Source organism: Falco biarmicus, chromosome 10 (genome assembly GCF_023638135.1).
Source record: "Falco biarmicus isolate bFalBia1 chromosome 10, bFalBia1.pri, whole genome shotgun sequence".
NCBI classification, from domain to species: domain Eukaryota; kingdom Metazoa; phylum Chordata; class Aves; order Falconiformes; family Falconidae; genus Falco; species Falco biarmicus.
Genome location: NC_079297.1, coordinates 7,029,326 through 7,042,168, shown reverse-complemented (window position 1 = coordinate 7,042,168; position 12,843 = coordinate 7,029,326). Strand labels below are relative to the sequence as shown.

Here is a 12,843-nt window from a genome sequence, read left to right as displayed (position 1 = left end):
CTTGAGAGTCACCTGTAACTTTAGTAAGAGCAGGAGTTATTTTTTTTAGAGCAGTTTCCTCACTTCAACATTTTTTTCTTCAATGTCTCTGCCCACCGATCTGCATCTCCCTCTCTAATACAACTGTCACTATCACTGTCATATGCTGAGTATGTGCTGGCATCATCCTGTCAGTCTCTTTCTGAGACAGATTATAATGAGGGGAAGTGTTAAAGTAGGCCAAACCCGCAGCTTAATCAGAGGTCTGTTCATCAAAATGAACTCTGCTCAGATTCATTCTTTTGGAATGCACAGAGTCCTTGTAGATGTATGCTATGGATTAGTCTCAGGCAGGTCAACTTGATTCTGGTTAATCCTTCTGGGAAACAAAGATTAGTTAAAAAAGAGCGGGAAAGAAAAGTAGAGGTTGCATAAAACCAACTTTTGTATACAGTGTTTTTGTTTGCTTAGGGAAGAACAAGTTAATATGCTGTTTCTATTGGTTTTTATGTGGGGACAGCTTCTCCTCATGAGTCCTTGTTATTTTTACTGAACAATTGCTACATATCCCCAAATTCTCCCAGTCTGAAATGCACAGGGAAGCAAAACCCCCATCACAGAACAGCATGAGTTGTTAAGATATGTGTTAATGCTTAGGCAGATCAATCATATTATAATTGGCTGTAATTTGCAATTCCACCAGCTATGATGTTTTCTTTTTATTTTCTTTTTTGTTCCCCGCCCCCCCCCATCCTCCCCTGCAGCTTGGTCCCACTTGGAAAGGTGAGAAATTCTATGTTGTCTCTGAAAACATCAAATAAATCTTCTTGCTCTGTTTCTGACTATTGAAAAACCTCTCAAATGGTTATAAATGGGAAGTAGCTAGGTCAACAGCAAACAGGAAATGCATCAACAATGTTTAGATACCATCACCATGTGTCTGATGGAAAAATAAAGATTCTTAGATGTTAAGGTGAGAAGCAAGCATTGCAGTCATTTGCTTTACTTCCTGCACAAAATAGGTCAGATAATTTTACCCAGTGATTCTGTGTCGGTAAAAGACTGACTCCAATTACTTATGTCACTGTAGTCATTGTTTTTGCTGTCTTTGGGTATCTTTCAGAAAATTAAGTACTTGATGTTGAGGTACTCTGAAGCCTTGATTTCTGCATGGGCAAACCATGTGAGGAGCATGCTTTTATGTTGTACAGTCAGTTGCTTTCTGTTCCTATTTGTGTATGTGCTAGTAGGCCATTGGGATCATAATTCTGAGATACAGTGATTTCTCCTGGAGATAGTAACAGTTCATTTTCAAAATAACAAGTGCTCATTTTCTGGACATTTTAACTAATATTTTAGTATTAACTATTTCTATAGAATGATTAAGAAAATAAAAACATACCAGGACAGCAGATGGACCTATTGCATGTAGCTAGTTCCTACATCATTGTATCCTGAATGTATAAAAATGCATATGTGGAACACACAAACTAGTGTTGCGTACTTGGCAGCCTTTAAAGAATAGCTGCTTCCCTGTTAATTAAAAGCAAGACATGGACAGCACAGCTGTCAAGGTTCGATTTAGAAAACGATGTAATCAAAGCTTTATTCACACCTTTGGGGTGACTGCATTGTATTTAGAAAGGCTGATTTCAATTGAGTGATTTCACCTGAATAGCTTGATGACAGCAGACTGCACATTCCTCAAAAAAACCCCAACCTCAAACAATAAACTCTTGCAATGTCTAAAATCATTCAGACAGATCTTTCTGGGGTGACTTTCTAGATGGAGCTGGCTTTCACATCTGTGCACAGAGATTGATGTCTTCAGTTTCTTTTAGTGGGATGAGTTGTATATTACAAAATTTTTCTATTATTTGTGAATATAGGATTAATGGACCTCTGGAAATCAAGCAGTTTTGTTATGAATGTCTTGCGATCCAAAGTCAGTTCTCTTTTCCCGTAAGACTTATGGCAGTGGGTCATACAATCTAATTTACTTCCTTAGCTGCATGCTGATCATGGAAGGGAGTTACTGATACCCTAAGTTGCTGTTCTTCCCAATTCAGAGGGAAATGCAAAAACTAGTAAGTGATCCAGAATTGGGTGGTAAAAGTTTCCAAGGCCTCAGGGTGTTTTCCTGAAAAGGGACCCTTATTGATAGGATGCCCTTGTACCTTTGAAGTAATACTAGATCAAGCAATTTAAGGCTAGTGGCTAAGGTTTAGCCAAACCGTCTTGTTTGGTCAGTAGAACAGTGGTGAAGCAGATTCCCAGCTGTGTGCATTCAGAATGAGGGGACCCTTGGAGTAAGCCTGCCCTGAGAGCAACCTGGGACAGTCCTATAGTTGTTCTTCAGTTGGGCCCAACTGCTTTGGTCCTAAAGGACCTCATTTAAAGGGCTGCATGATTGCCTTTTCCTGGGAATAATCTGAGTAACAGTTTGGAGAGTTAATGTTTTAGAGTGGTTTTCACTGTGGTTTTAGCTGTTGTTTTCAGCTTCTGGGCATCACAGGCTAAAGTGTCTTGAGCACCAAGCTCAGTTATCTCTGTGGCTGTCTAGTGTATATAACAGCTTGCACATAGCAGCTGGCACAGTGTCCAGGACTTAGTTTCTGATTTTCACGGCTATGTTTCTAACTTGCATGTGTTTATTACAACTCTAGAAAGGAAAGTACCTGCATATACTTCTAAGGAAAAAATTGGGGAGATGTATCACCACTGAGTTGATTTTGCAAAGATGGTTAATAGCAACGTGTGTCAGTATCGGAGCTCCAATGTTAGGGAAATACCATTATTCTTCTATAAAGTATTCCTGAAGCCATCACTTGTGATATTTGCAACGATAGCTCAGGGTATGAAAGGAGAGCTAATGGTCTTGAGAGACTCACAATACAGCTGCTTTAAGAGTGAAAGATTTCTTTAAGAAAAAATCTCCTGGAGATTAATAGGGAAGATTTATTGTCGTGTGTGAGGACTCCAAAAAAAAATATTTGTAATCCAGTGACAACATCATGTGTTCAGCCACATTAAGAAATTCAGGACTTTCTCCTTATGAGTGCATCAGTTATTTTGCAGTTTAATGACATGCAGATAAAATAACAGTGTTTCAGTAAAAATCCTTCGTTGTGTGCACACAAAAAGTGTTAAAAATGAATGCTGTCTCTTTTCTGTGTTTCAGGGGTCAAATCTGACAGATATCTGCACACAGCTCTTGCTCCAAGGGACTTTGTTAAAAATCTCAGCAGGAAACATTCAGGAGAGAATGTTCTTTCTATTTGATAACCTACTGGTCTATTGCAAGAGGAAATCCAGGTGAGTCCCTCTGTGTTTACAGTTTTATAATGGGACCATTCAGAAGTTTTGTAAGTAGAAAGTATGATCACCTACTAATCACTCACTGTATTCCCTGTTACTCTGTAGGGCTGAGTCACAGGTGTGACTTTTCTCTGTTCTTGACTATTGCTGTTGAGACTATATGAGAAAGAAGTCACTATATGTTAGGGTAAATATGCCAGGCAGTAACGACGTCCCCACCCTGAAAAGGGCGCAATCCAAAGACAGAAGTGTAGAAAAAACACAGATGAGTTCTTAAAGCTGGAAAGCTTCCCAGAGCAGATAGGTCTCCAGGAGTGATGTGAAGAAGGAGTCCTTGCCAACTTTCATTGTGAGTTATTCCAAGCAGAAAAGGGTGATGTGAAAAATGATACAAAGCCAAGAAAGGGGAAAGTGGAAGACTAAGAAAACATTAAATAGATGCAGGGCACAGAGGAGTGAGGAAGATACGAAGATTAGGAAGTTGCTGTTCAGCATTTGAAGCCCATGTGCTCTGTGTGTTGTCTTACTTTCTTATCCTAGTAATAATTTTTGCATCGTTCCACCTTACAAAACTTAAGCATTATTAACACCTACTGTCTGTCATTAAAATAGCATTGGCAGAGTGAAGGGCAGTTTTCTTCTGCACCAGTTATACTGTATTTCAGCTCATAAGCTTTTAACCTTCACAGCTCCAGTCTCATTCTCATGTCTTGGTCTTTTCTGAATTTGCAATGCATTCTCTACACTCAGATTCACCTCCTCCTTTCTTTCCTGTAATATCCTCCCCCTTTTTCAAGTTCTACTTCTTTACTGGTGATGGCCAAGTAGAGTGGCCAACCCAATTGGAAATTCTCAAAAACCAGAGTGTTCTCTCCAAAGAAAATTCTCTTATCTCAAAATTTGGGTTTATATTCCATTTTTTTGTTCAATGGAAATTTTGGAACCATTAAGCTGGGGAGAAACGATTTCAGTAATGTTCAGAGTTTTTGTGTAAATAATGCTGAAACTATAAAAAATATATGCAAACTATTAGGTGAAATGACATTAAAAATTATTAGAATCATAAAATGGTTTGGGTTGAAAGGGACCTTAAAGATCATCTAGTTCCAAATGTAATATAAACATTTCAAGTAAATTAAAAAAAAATTACCCAATTCAGTCTTATACGGCTTTTAATATTATCTAACTGAAGCATTCTGAGTCTGCTGAAATGAAGCAAGAAAGGTGAAACATTTTGACACTTTACCAAATTTGTCAGAATCCAAATTTCCATACGAAAGAGAGTTCAGAAGTTTGTGCGTCTTCTAACAGAAAAGTGTTCTGTTTAAAAAAATAAATAATCGGTTTGATATCTAATCTTTTACTTCTTCAGAGTTCTTGGAAACTGTTTTTCTAGTCCTGTTTGTAGTTCAGGTTAGCCTAGCCCCTCCCATGCTGTCCAGGCATTTTTCCCGGAATACAGAGATTTAGAAAACATGATGTTCTACTGCCTTTTAAGCAAATCAGGTTTTTTGTAGAGGAGACCTTACTGAGCTACTCTGTTTGGCTTGATTTTGGAGGAGACTGCTGTAACAGTTTGATTTTCCCAAAGGACTGATACTGTTTACCTTTGTCTAATAATGTAGCTTGAACTGATGAGATGTCCAGAATCTGACTTCCATTAAAAAGCAGAGTATTTTCTTAATTCTGCTGGGAATTGCCTAATGTAAAAAATCTATTTAGGGATCACCGAGTGACTTTAATTTTGGATATTTCTCCTATCTAGCTGCTATTTATAATTAGTTCAGGATGGAAATTAATGTCTATCCAGTTGTGCTGGTGTAATCATTTGGCCAGCTGCTTAACAAACAACTGACATGTTAGTGGGACATGGATTATTTTTTTTTGGGGGGGGGGAAGCCAAAAAACTGTCTGTGTCTGTTCCTGATTTGTAATTGAATGACTCTGTTCTGATCTCACTTATGCTGTGCTTAGCTTGTAGAAGTCACTGGAGTTTTTCTTGATTGAAAAATGCATTAAGAATTCAAGTCTCAGTCTTTGATAAATAGTCAACAATGCAGCCATTTGAATTTGGGCATCATATCTTTTCACAACAGCATAAATTAGGAGTAGTATTGTTGAGACCAGTTTAAGATGTGTTTAGAATCAGAATTGGATCTGTGGTTTTAGATTTTTAAGACTGCGATCTCATCTTTAGGAGACTGGTAGACAGAGAGTCCCTTGGGGAGGCAGTCCTGAAGGGGCAAGGTGTCCAGGAAGGCTGGACATTATTCAAGAATGAAGCCTTAAAAGCACAGGAGCAGGCTGTCCCCATGCTGAAAGATGAGCTGGTGGGGAAGACAACTGGCCTGGATGAACAGAGAGCTTTGGCTGCAACTCAGGAGAAAAGGAGAGTTTATGAAGAAGGGGCAGGCAACTCTGGAGGACTACAAGGATGTTGTGAGGTTATGCAGGGAGAAAATTAGAAGGGCCAAAGCCCAGACAGAACTTAATCTGGCTACTGCCGTAAAAGACAATAACAAATGTTTCTATAAATGCATGAGCAGCAAAAGGAGGGCTAAGGACAATCTCCATCCTTGATGAATGCAAGGGGAAACATTGCCACAAAGGATGAGGAAAAGGCTACAGTACTTAATGCCTCCTTTGCCTCAGTCTTTAATAGCAAGACCGGTTGTTCTCCAGGTACTTGGCCCCTGAGCTGAAAGGCAGAGACGAGGAGCAGAATGAAGCCCCCATAACCCAAGGGGAAATGGTCAGCGACCTGCTACACCACTCAGACACACACGGGTCTCTGGGGCCGGATGGGATCCACCCGAGGGCACGGAGGGAGCTGGCGGCAGTGCTCACCGAGCCAACCTCCATCATTTGGGCCAAGAGGCCAACAGCATTCTCTCTTGTGTCTGAAACGGTGTGGCCAGCAGGACCAGGGCAGCGATTGTCCCCCTGGGCTCAGCACTGGTGAGGCCACACTGTGAATCCTGTGTTCAGTTTTGGGCCCCTCATGACAAGACCGACATTGAGGGGCTGGAGCGTGTCCAGAGACGGGCAATGGAACTTGGGAAGGGACAGGGGCACCAGGCTGATGGGGACCGGCTGGGGGAACTGAGGGTGTTTAGTCTGGAGAGGAGGAGGCTCAGGGGAAACTTTATTGTTCCCTACAGCTGCCTGAAAGGAGGTTGACAGGTGGGAGTCAATCTCTTCTGCCAGGTAACAAGTGATAGGGCAAGAGGAAACAGCTTCAAGTTGTACCAGGGGAGGTTTAGTCTGGATATTAGGAAAAGTTTCTTCACAGAAAGGGGGGCTATCAGGCATTGGAACAGGCTGCCCAGGGGGCCATCCCTGGAGCTATTCAGAAAACATGTAGATGTGGCACTTAGGGACATGGTTTAGTGGTGGACTTGGCAGTGCTGGGTTAACGGTTGGACTTGATGGTCATAGAATCATAGAATGGTTTGGGTTGGAAGGGACCCTAAAGATCATCTAGTTCTAACCCCACATCCGTGGGCAGGAACGCCTTCCACTTATGGTCCTAAAGGTCCTTTCCAACCTAAATGATTCTATGATCTTTTGCAGAAGCTTAGGGAAGTCAGACAAACTGATGACATAGATTTTCAGGGCAGAGTATTTTTTTGTGTTTTTAGCAGAATCATGGACTTCTGTTTAAATTGAATTCTGATGTCAGGAACAATGTTTCATGTGGGGAAATGGGCTGAGTATTTAAAGGGTTTCACTAAAGCTGCCAGGACAGCTTTTCTTTTGACTCCAGCAGTCGTCTGTAGGAAATGATCTAATAGCTCCAAGATCTCAGTCACTGTCAGCCTGATTGGATGTAAATATCTGGTCATCGCTAAATGTATGTTTGTCACTAAAGCTAGTTGTAAAAGGAAAAGTTGTTCAGAAAAATATGGTCATTCTCCTCTCACCTCAGTTTATCATAGATATTTCACTTTGACAGAATTTTTCTCCCTAGCTGTTTTTTATTGCAATATTCTTTGAGTCTTATGAGCTCCTGGCAAATTGCCACAGCAGTCCCTTCACTGCGCAGAGTTTGGACGCCTGCCATCTCAAATGATGATCATTTGACCAGTTGTGTTTTGGTTCGCATAGCAGGGTTGTTCTTAGATATTAAAGCTCAGCAGGTGTCAGTTGGATAGTTTTAAACCTATTCTAGACATAAAAATCAGAACATAACTATCAATGAAAAGTGCTTTCCTGAAATTTTTCATGAGACACTTCAACAGAGACATTATAAAGCTTACAGATAGGAATGTAAATTTTGGTGCAGAATCACCACAGCAGCACTTTCAGAAATGCCACATACAACGACAGTTAATACACATATGACAGACCATGTGACACTAGCCTCTTTGCATGTTTCATTTCATATTTGAAACTTTGTACACATACCACATTTACCAAAGCTTTAGGCAAACAAAGGGGGCAAATGTAACGTTGTGTCAGGTCGTATTGCAGTATTCATCCCAAAGCCATGTGCAGTTCAGTTGTACTGGTATTTCAATCAGTCATCAAGAATGTGAATCTTGAAGGCATCCCCGTCTTCACATCGTCTTGCAAAATAAGCCCTTTATTGCTGTACTGACACTGTTGTAAGCTTATCTTTGTGAGCTGATTGAGTATTCCAGTTATTTATATTAGAGATGTGGTCAAATACCACAGAACAATATAAAGGAATCCTTTCTTAGTAGTCATATCTCAGATTGATTTATACATGTGTATGTTACTGTATTTGCTTATGTGTTGCTAACAGTCTTAATCCTAATTGCAGAGTTACTGGGAAAAAACCATCTAAACGGACCAAGTCAATCAATGGGTCCCTTTATATCTTCAGAGGCCGAATAAATACAGAAGTCATGGAGGTAGAGAATGTGGAAGATGGAACAGGTAAGAGACCAAATACTGTCTTTTAACAACACAGCAAGTCCTTGTGTTGGAAGTTGGTGCAACAGTACTTGTCCATCTCCTCTAATGAAATCCAAAGCAAGCTGTGTAACTTCTGATGCCTTCGTTATTAGACCAACTTCTGTAGTTGAAAGACTGGACATGCTTTCAGGTACTAGTCCTTCATTCTGAAATGACCTTATGAAGAGTTTGTGTACCCAGAAGCTTGTCTATTTTCTCTCCTAATCCAATTTAATTTAGTAAAAGATATTTTATCTTCTTTTCATTCTTTCTTTTCTTACATCTTAAGCCAATACAGCTATAATAACAGAAATTCTGGATCTTCTTCTCATTTAGAATACTACCAAATGTTAGTCTTAGCATCAAATCAGTAGAATGGAATGTGACCATGAATGAAATATGGCAATGGCAGTTGTGTTGTGATTCTTGTGTTCTGACACAGGCAGGAAGGCTGGATGGGTTTCTGCTTTCATCCACAAAGGCCACACCAGCCCCTGCTCCTATTGCAAGAAGTCAGGAAGTAATACTATGTCGTTTAAACAGTTGACACTTGTTCCCATGTCTTGTGGATAAAAGTCATTACAGTGCAAAAAGTTAGCATGTCCACAGAAAGTTCAGAACAATAACCTGAACAAACTTCAGAGATTTTTGTCACTGTTGTCATTGTATTTCAAAAATTTTAGTTCTTCTTCTTGAGGTGAAATTACAAAATGTCTCTCTTATGACGGAAACATTCAGACAGTTTGAACAACCTAGCCATGGATACTTCTATTAATATTAGTTCTTCAAGAGTGGTAAGTAACAGCCAGTCACATGGACAGTCAATAAAACGGATGCATGAGGAACACCTCCAGAAATCAAGCTCTTCAAAGAAAATTTTAATTAAGGTGTCCCACACTGATTTGATTAAAGTAGCAGGCCTTCTGTTCACTGTGTGCATTGTGCTTTGGGTTTTTACAGCGGATTACCACAGCAACGGCTACACTGTGACAAATGGCTGGAAGATACACAACACAGCCAAAAACAAATGGTTTGTCTGTATGGCCAAGACTGCAGAGGACAAACAGAAATGGCTGGATGCTATAATCAAGGAAAGGGAGCAGAGAGAGAGTAAGTGGATAATGTATTTTCTAATGCAACAAATGAACTTGTGTACCAAGGAGAAATGTATATGCATGTATAAGTATCTGAGAGAAAAAGAAAAGGTTGCAGTTTTTCATCCATGGACAGAATTAAAATAATGACAAAGAAAATCAAGTGGTTGAAAACAAATATTTCTGAATGTGTACCTTGGGTTTTTTATGGACTTATGTCAGTATGTTTAACAAATGTTTTTATTTACCGGAGCCAGTTTCTTTGATGCATTGAATTACTGTGAAAAAATTACATTTAATTGATTTCATTTGTTCGTCTTTTATTTGTAAGTATGATAAAATTATATTTATCAGTAAAAGGAAAGAAGAAAATCCAGCTTGCAGCCTTCTTCCAGAGGCAGTGGCAAAAACTCGTTCTCACAAACTAGGCCTCCATGATCTTGAAATAAACAGAACAGTTCATGGAGGAAAAACTGTAGAAATATTACGCTTAGACTGAGAACTGTGACAAATGTTTGCAGATACTTGTCACTTTTATCTTTGCTTGTGGAATGAAACAAAACCTGAGCTTATCTTGAAACAGTGTGTACAATAGAAGCAAGTTCACAAAGCCATGATTCAGGATGGGTGATAAAAGTTCTGAGTTCCTTTAAAAGTCAGAACTATCATTCACAAGTGAACCTCCTTCCCTGTTTGCTTAATGGGAACAATAATAGCTCATCGCCAGAGAAAATGACACTTATTTCAAAACATTCTGCGCCTGACTTTTAGAAATGGTTTCCCTCTCTGCACATGCAACTCCATTAAAGTAAAAAAAAACAAACTCCATAATTGCTCATCTATGCTAATTTTGAAAGAGGTCAGACTGAAACCCTTTTTTAGTAGTATGTTTTCAGAACGTGTACTTGCAATGCTTTAGAGTTTTAAAGTATTTTAAGAAAGTTATAGATCTATCACTGAAGTCTAATGAAAGCAGAGAATCTAAATCCTTTAATGTCCTTTCAAAACCAAACCTTAGTTTTTATGTTATAAAACTTTGCATCTAATCTGCTAACCACAATGCACATTGCATTTCTTATTACCATAGAATATAAAACATTTCTAACATACGTCATCTTCTATAAACCTCAATACAGCTTTTGATAATAGCAAGGATACTACCTTCAAGATGTAGATTGGGCATGGTGTAAATTCAAGAGAACTACTTGAAGGCAATGGAGAGAATCAGTTTTGATTTTTGCTTAGTGGTCAGTTCTACATCCCACTGTACTGTAAGGATCCTGATCTTCCACATGATACTTTTTAAATAAAATACATTTCTTGCGTCTTACTATTTCCCTCAGAGTGCTAAATTGTATCTCTGAAAGGTCCTGTGAGTCTCCATTTCATAGTCAGTTTTCACTTTGTGAGGTCACTAGTGCTCTGCAGAATTTTCTGTGCATCGGGTAAAATGTGTGAGGAGAGAAAAGGTTCAGTAAGAAGTAAAAAGACAGGACTAGAGAAACAGACCACGTAGAAACAGGGAGCTTGAGAATATGGGGAGGTGACTGAAATAAATATTAGGAAGGGAAAAGAACTATTACTTAATAGAAAGTTAGTCAAAGTTATCCATGCAGCATTGGCTAGTAAGAGTGGCGTTTTCTCTGATGCTTTTTGTCATATATATTTTTATGATGTGGCTGCTGATGACAGACACTCAGGATAAGCATAGATATTCTGGCAGACATTCCAGGCTGTATTGGAAAATCTCCTTTGGATCAGAGTACTTGCAAAGTCACAGAGATATCAGTGTTTGGATTAGAAATTGGTGAGATTCCCAATTCTGTACGATGAGTTGGGTAGAATGTGCATTCCAGTCTGTCATTTGCATTGGAGCCTGGGGAATTCAGTGATGCAAGACCAGCAGGGAACACGTATACGATTACACAGGCTGTTTTCTATCACGAGTTCACATTGCAAATTAGCCTCAGCTACACGTGTCAGCATTCGCATTGAATTGGATCACAGTATTGGGGGAAGAAGAGGATGGAGGAATAACAGCAGGGGTTTGGGGAGCAAAAACCTTTAGCCAGATATTGGACACAAAAGAAATACTGTATTTGAAAGACAAAATGTTGTGCAAGTCTTAATTTCTGGAACATGCGTTTCAAGCCTCCAAAACAAATGCATTAAACATTTTCAAAAAGCTAGAAAGCAGCTCTGATGACGCAGAAGACTATTAGTTCATTTCAGTATCTTACCATAGAGCAACAGGATTTACGTCCAGTTAGGGTGACCTGCTTTTCTCAAAGAATGTACAGTTTTCATTTTCTAGCCTTATACCGATCGCTGTCTGATGTCAATCTCTGCAAACAGCAGGCACATAAGTAAAGGACCAATTCAGGCTGCCTGTTTTCAAGCTAATCTTAGAGATGTCTAAAATCTGTGCCTCTGTTTTGGACTCCAGAGTTGCCTAATTTGCAAGTTCTAGAATAACATAGCCAGAAACCAAAAAAAATTTGTTCGGGCTAGAAGAGACAAAACATCTACAGCAGCAAAACTGCTTTTCTCATGTGCTGCCCTCCTAAAGCAATTTGCAGATCTAAAAGGCGGAGTGCCAGAAAATGCCAATTATGGCTATAGTTGTAACATAGACACCTATTGTTTTCAGAGAATCATCCTCCTGACTGTAGCAGTTTTCAAGTTAACATAAACTATGTGGAAACTCGTACAAAGTGGATGTGAAATTTTCTCTATATCCTATTATCTGTCATTCCTTAAATCATTCAGTATTTATTTCATTGACTGGATAATATGATTGTCAAACTGTATTTTTAGTCTAGGGATATTAGTAAATAGGCTAATTAAGAAAAGATGAGAAAATAGTGTTCCGGTCTAGTTTTGATTTAATTAAGGATATGAATTTAATTTAAGCAGGTTTGTGTTTTTGACTTCAAGTAATATAACGCTCAAAAAGTCATCTGCTCTGTCAAGCATTTAGCTGCCTTGAACAGATCTACACTGGCAGTTATTTCAGGGTCAAAAGTGAGATTGCAACAGGAAACCAGTTTCAGAAGGTATAGAAACAGGTAGACTGGTTTGGGTTGGAAGGGACCTTAAAGATCACCTCGTTCCACCCCTGGCCATGGGCAGGGACACCTTCCACTAGACCAGTTGCTCCCAGCCCCACCCACCCAACACCCCCAAGCACTTCTCCACAGGGCTGGTCTCAATCCATTCTCCACCCAGCCTGTATTTGTTCTTGGGATTGCCCCGACCCATGTGCATCTTTCTTTGGAACTTCTCCATGTTCTGTAAACTGTTCTACTTTGTGTGATGTGATGTAATCATAAGTTTAAAGCTACTTTTTAAAATGGAGAAGAAATGCTGCAAGCATCTCAGTGGCGCTAAACTCACCTTTTTTATTCATATAAATAAATGACCCAATTTCCCCCTTACTTGGAAAATAAGTCAGTTAATTTTTGTGTTTCGACCATTTTTTCTGTTTGGCCTCAGCTTTTGACTTTAAGCAAAGACTTTATTTGATGTTAAG

General features: G+C 39.3%; 1 protein-coding gene across 2 annotated transcripts in view; it reads left to right on the top strand.

The window, feature by feature from the left end:
• The window catches only part of PREX1 (phosphatidylinositol-3,4,5-trisphosphate dependent Rac exchange factor 1), a 165,197-nt gene that overhangs the window by 95,056 nt on the left and 57,298 nt on the right, over window positions 1–12,843 (top strand). For both annotated transcript variants that reach the window (XM_056353309.1, XM_056353308.1), the window contains exons 7-9: window positions 3,161–3,294; window positions 8,084–8,199; window positions 9,178–9,327. In XM_056353309.1, coding sequence (XP_056209284.1) covers window positions 3,161–3,294; window positions 8,084–8,199; window positions 9,178–9,327 — 400 coding nt within the window. The remainder of the gene's footprint in view (window positions 1–3,160; window positions 3,295–8,083; window positions 8,200–9,177; window positions 9,328–12,843) is intronic.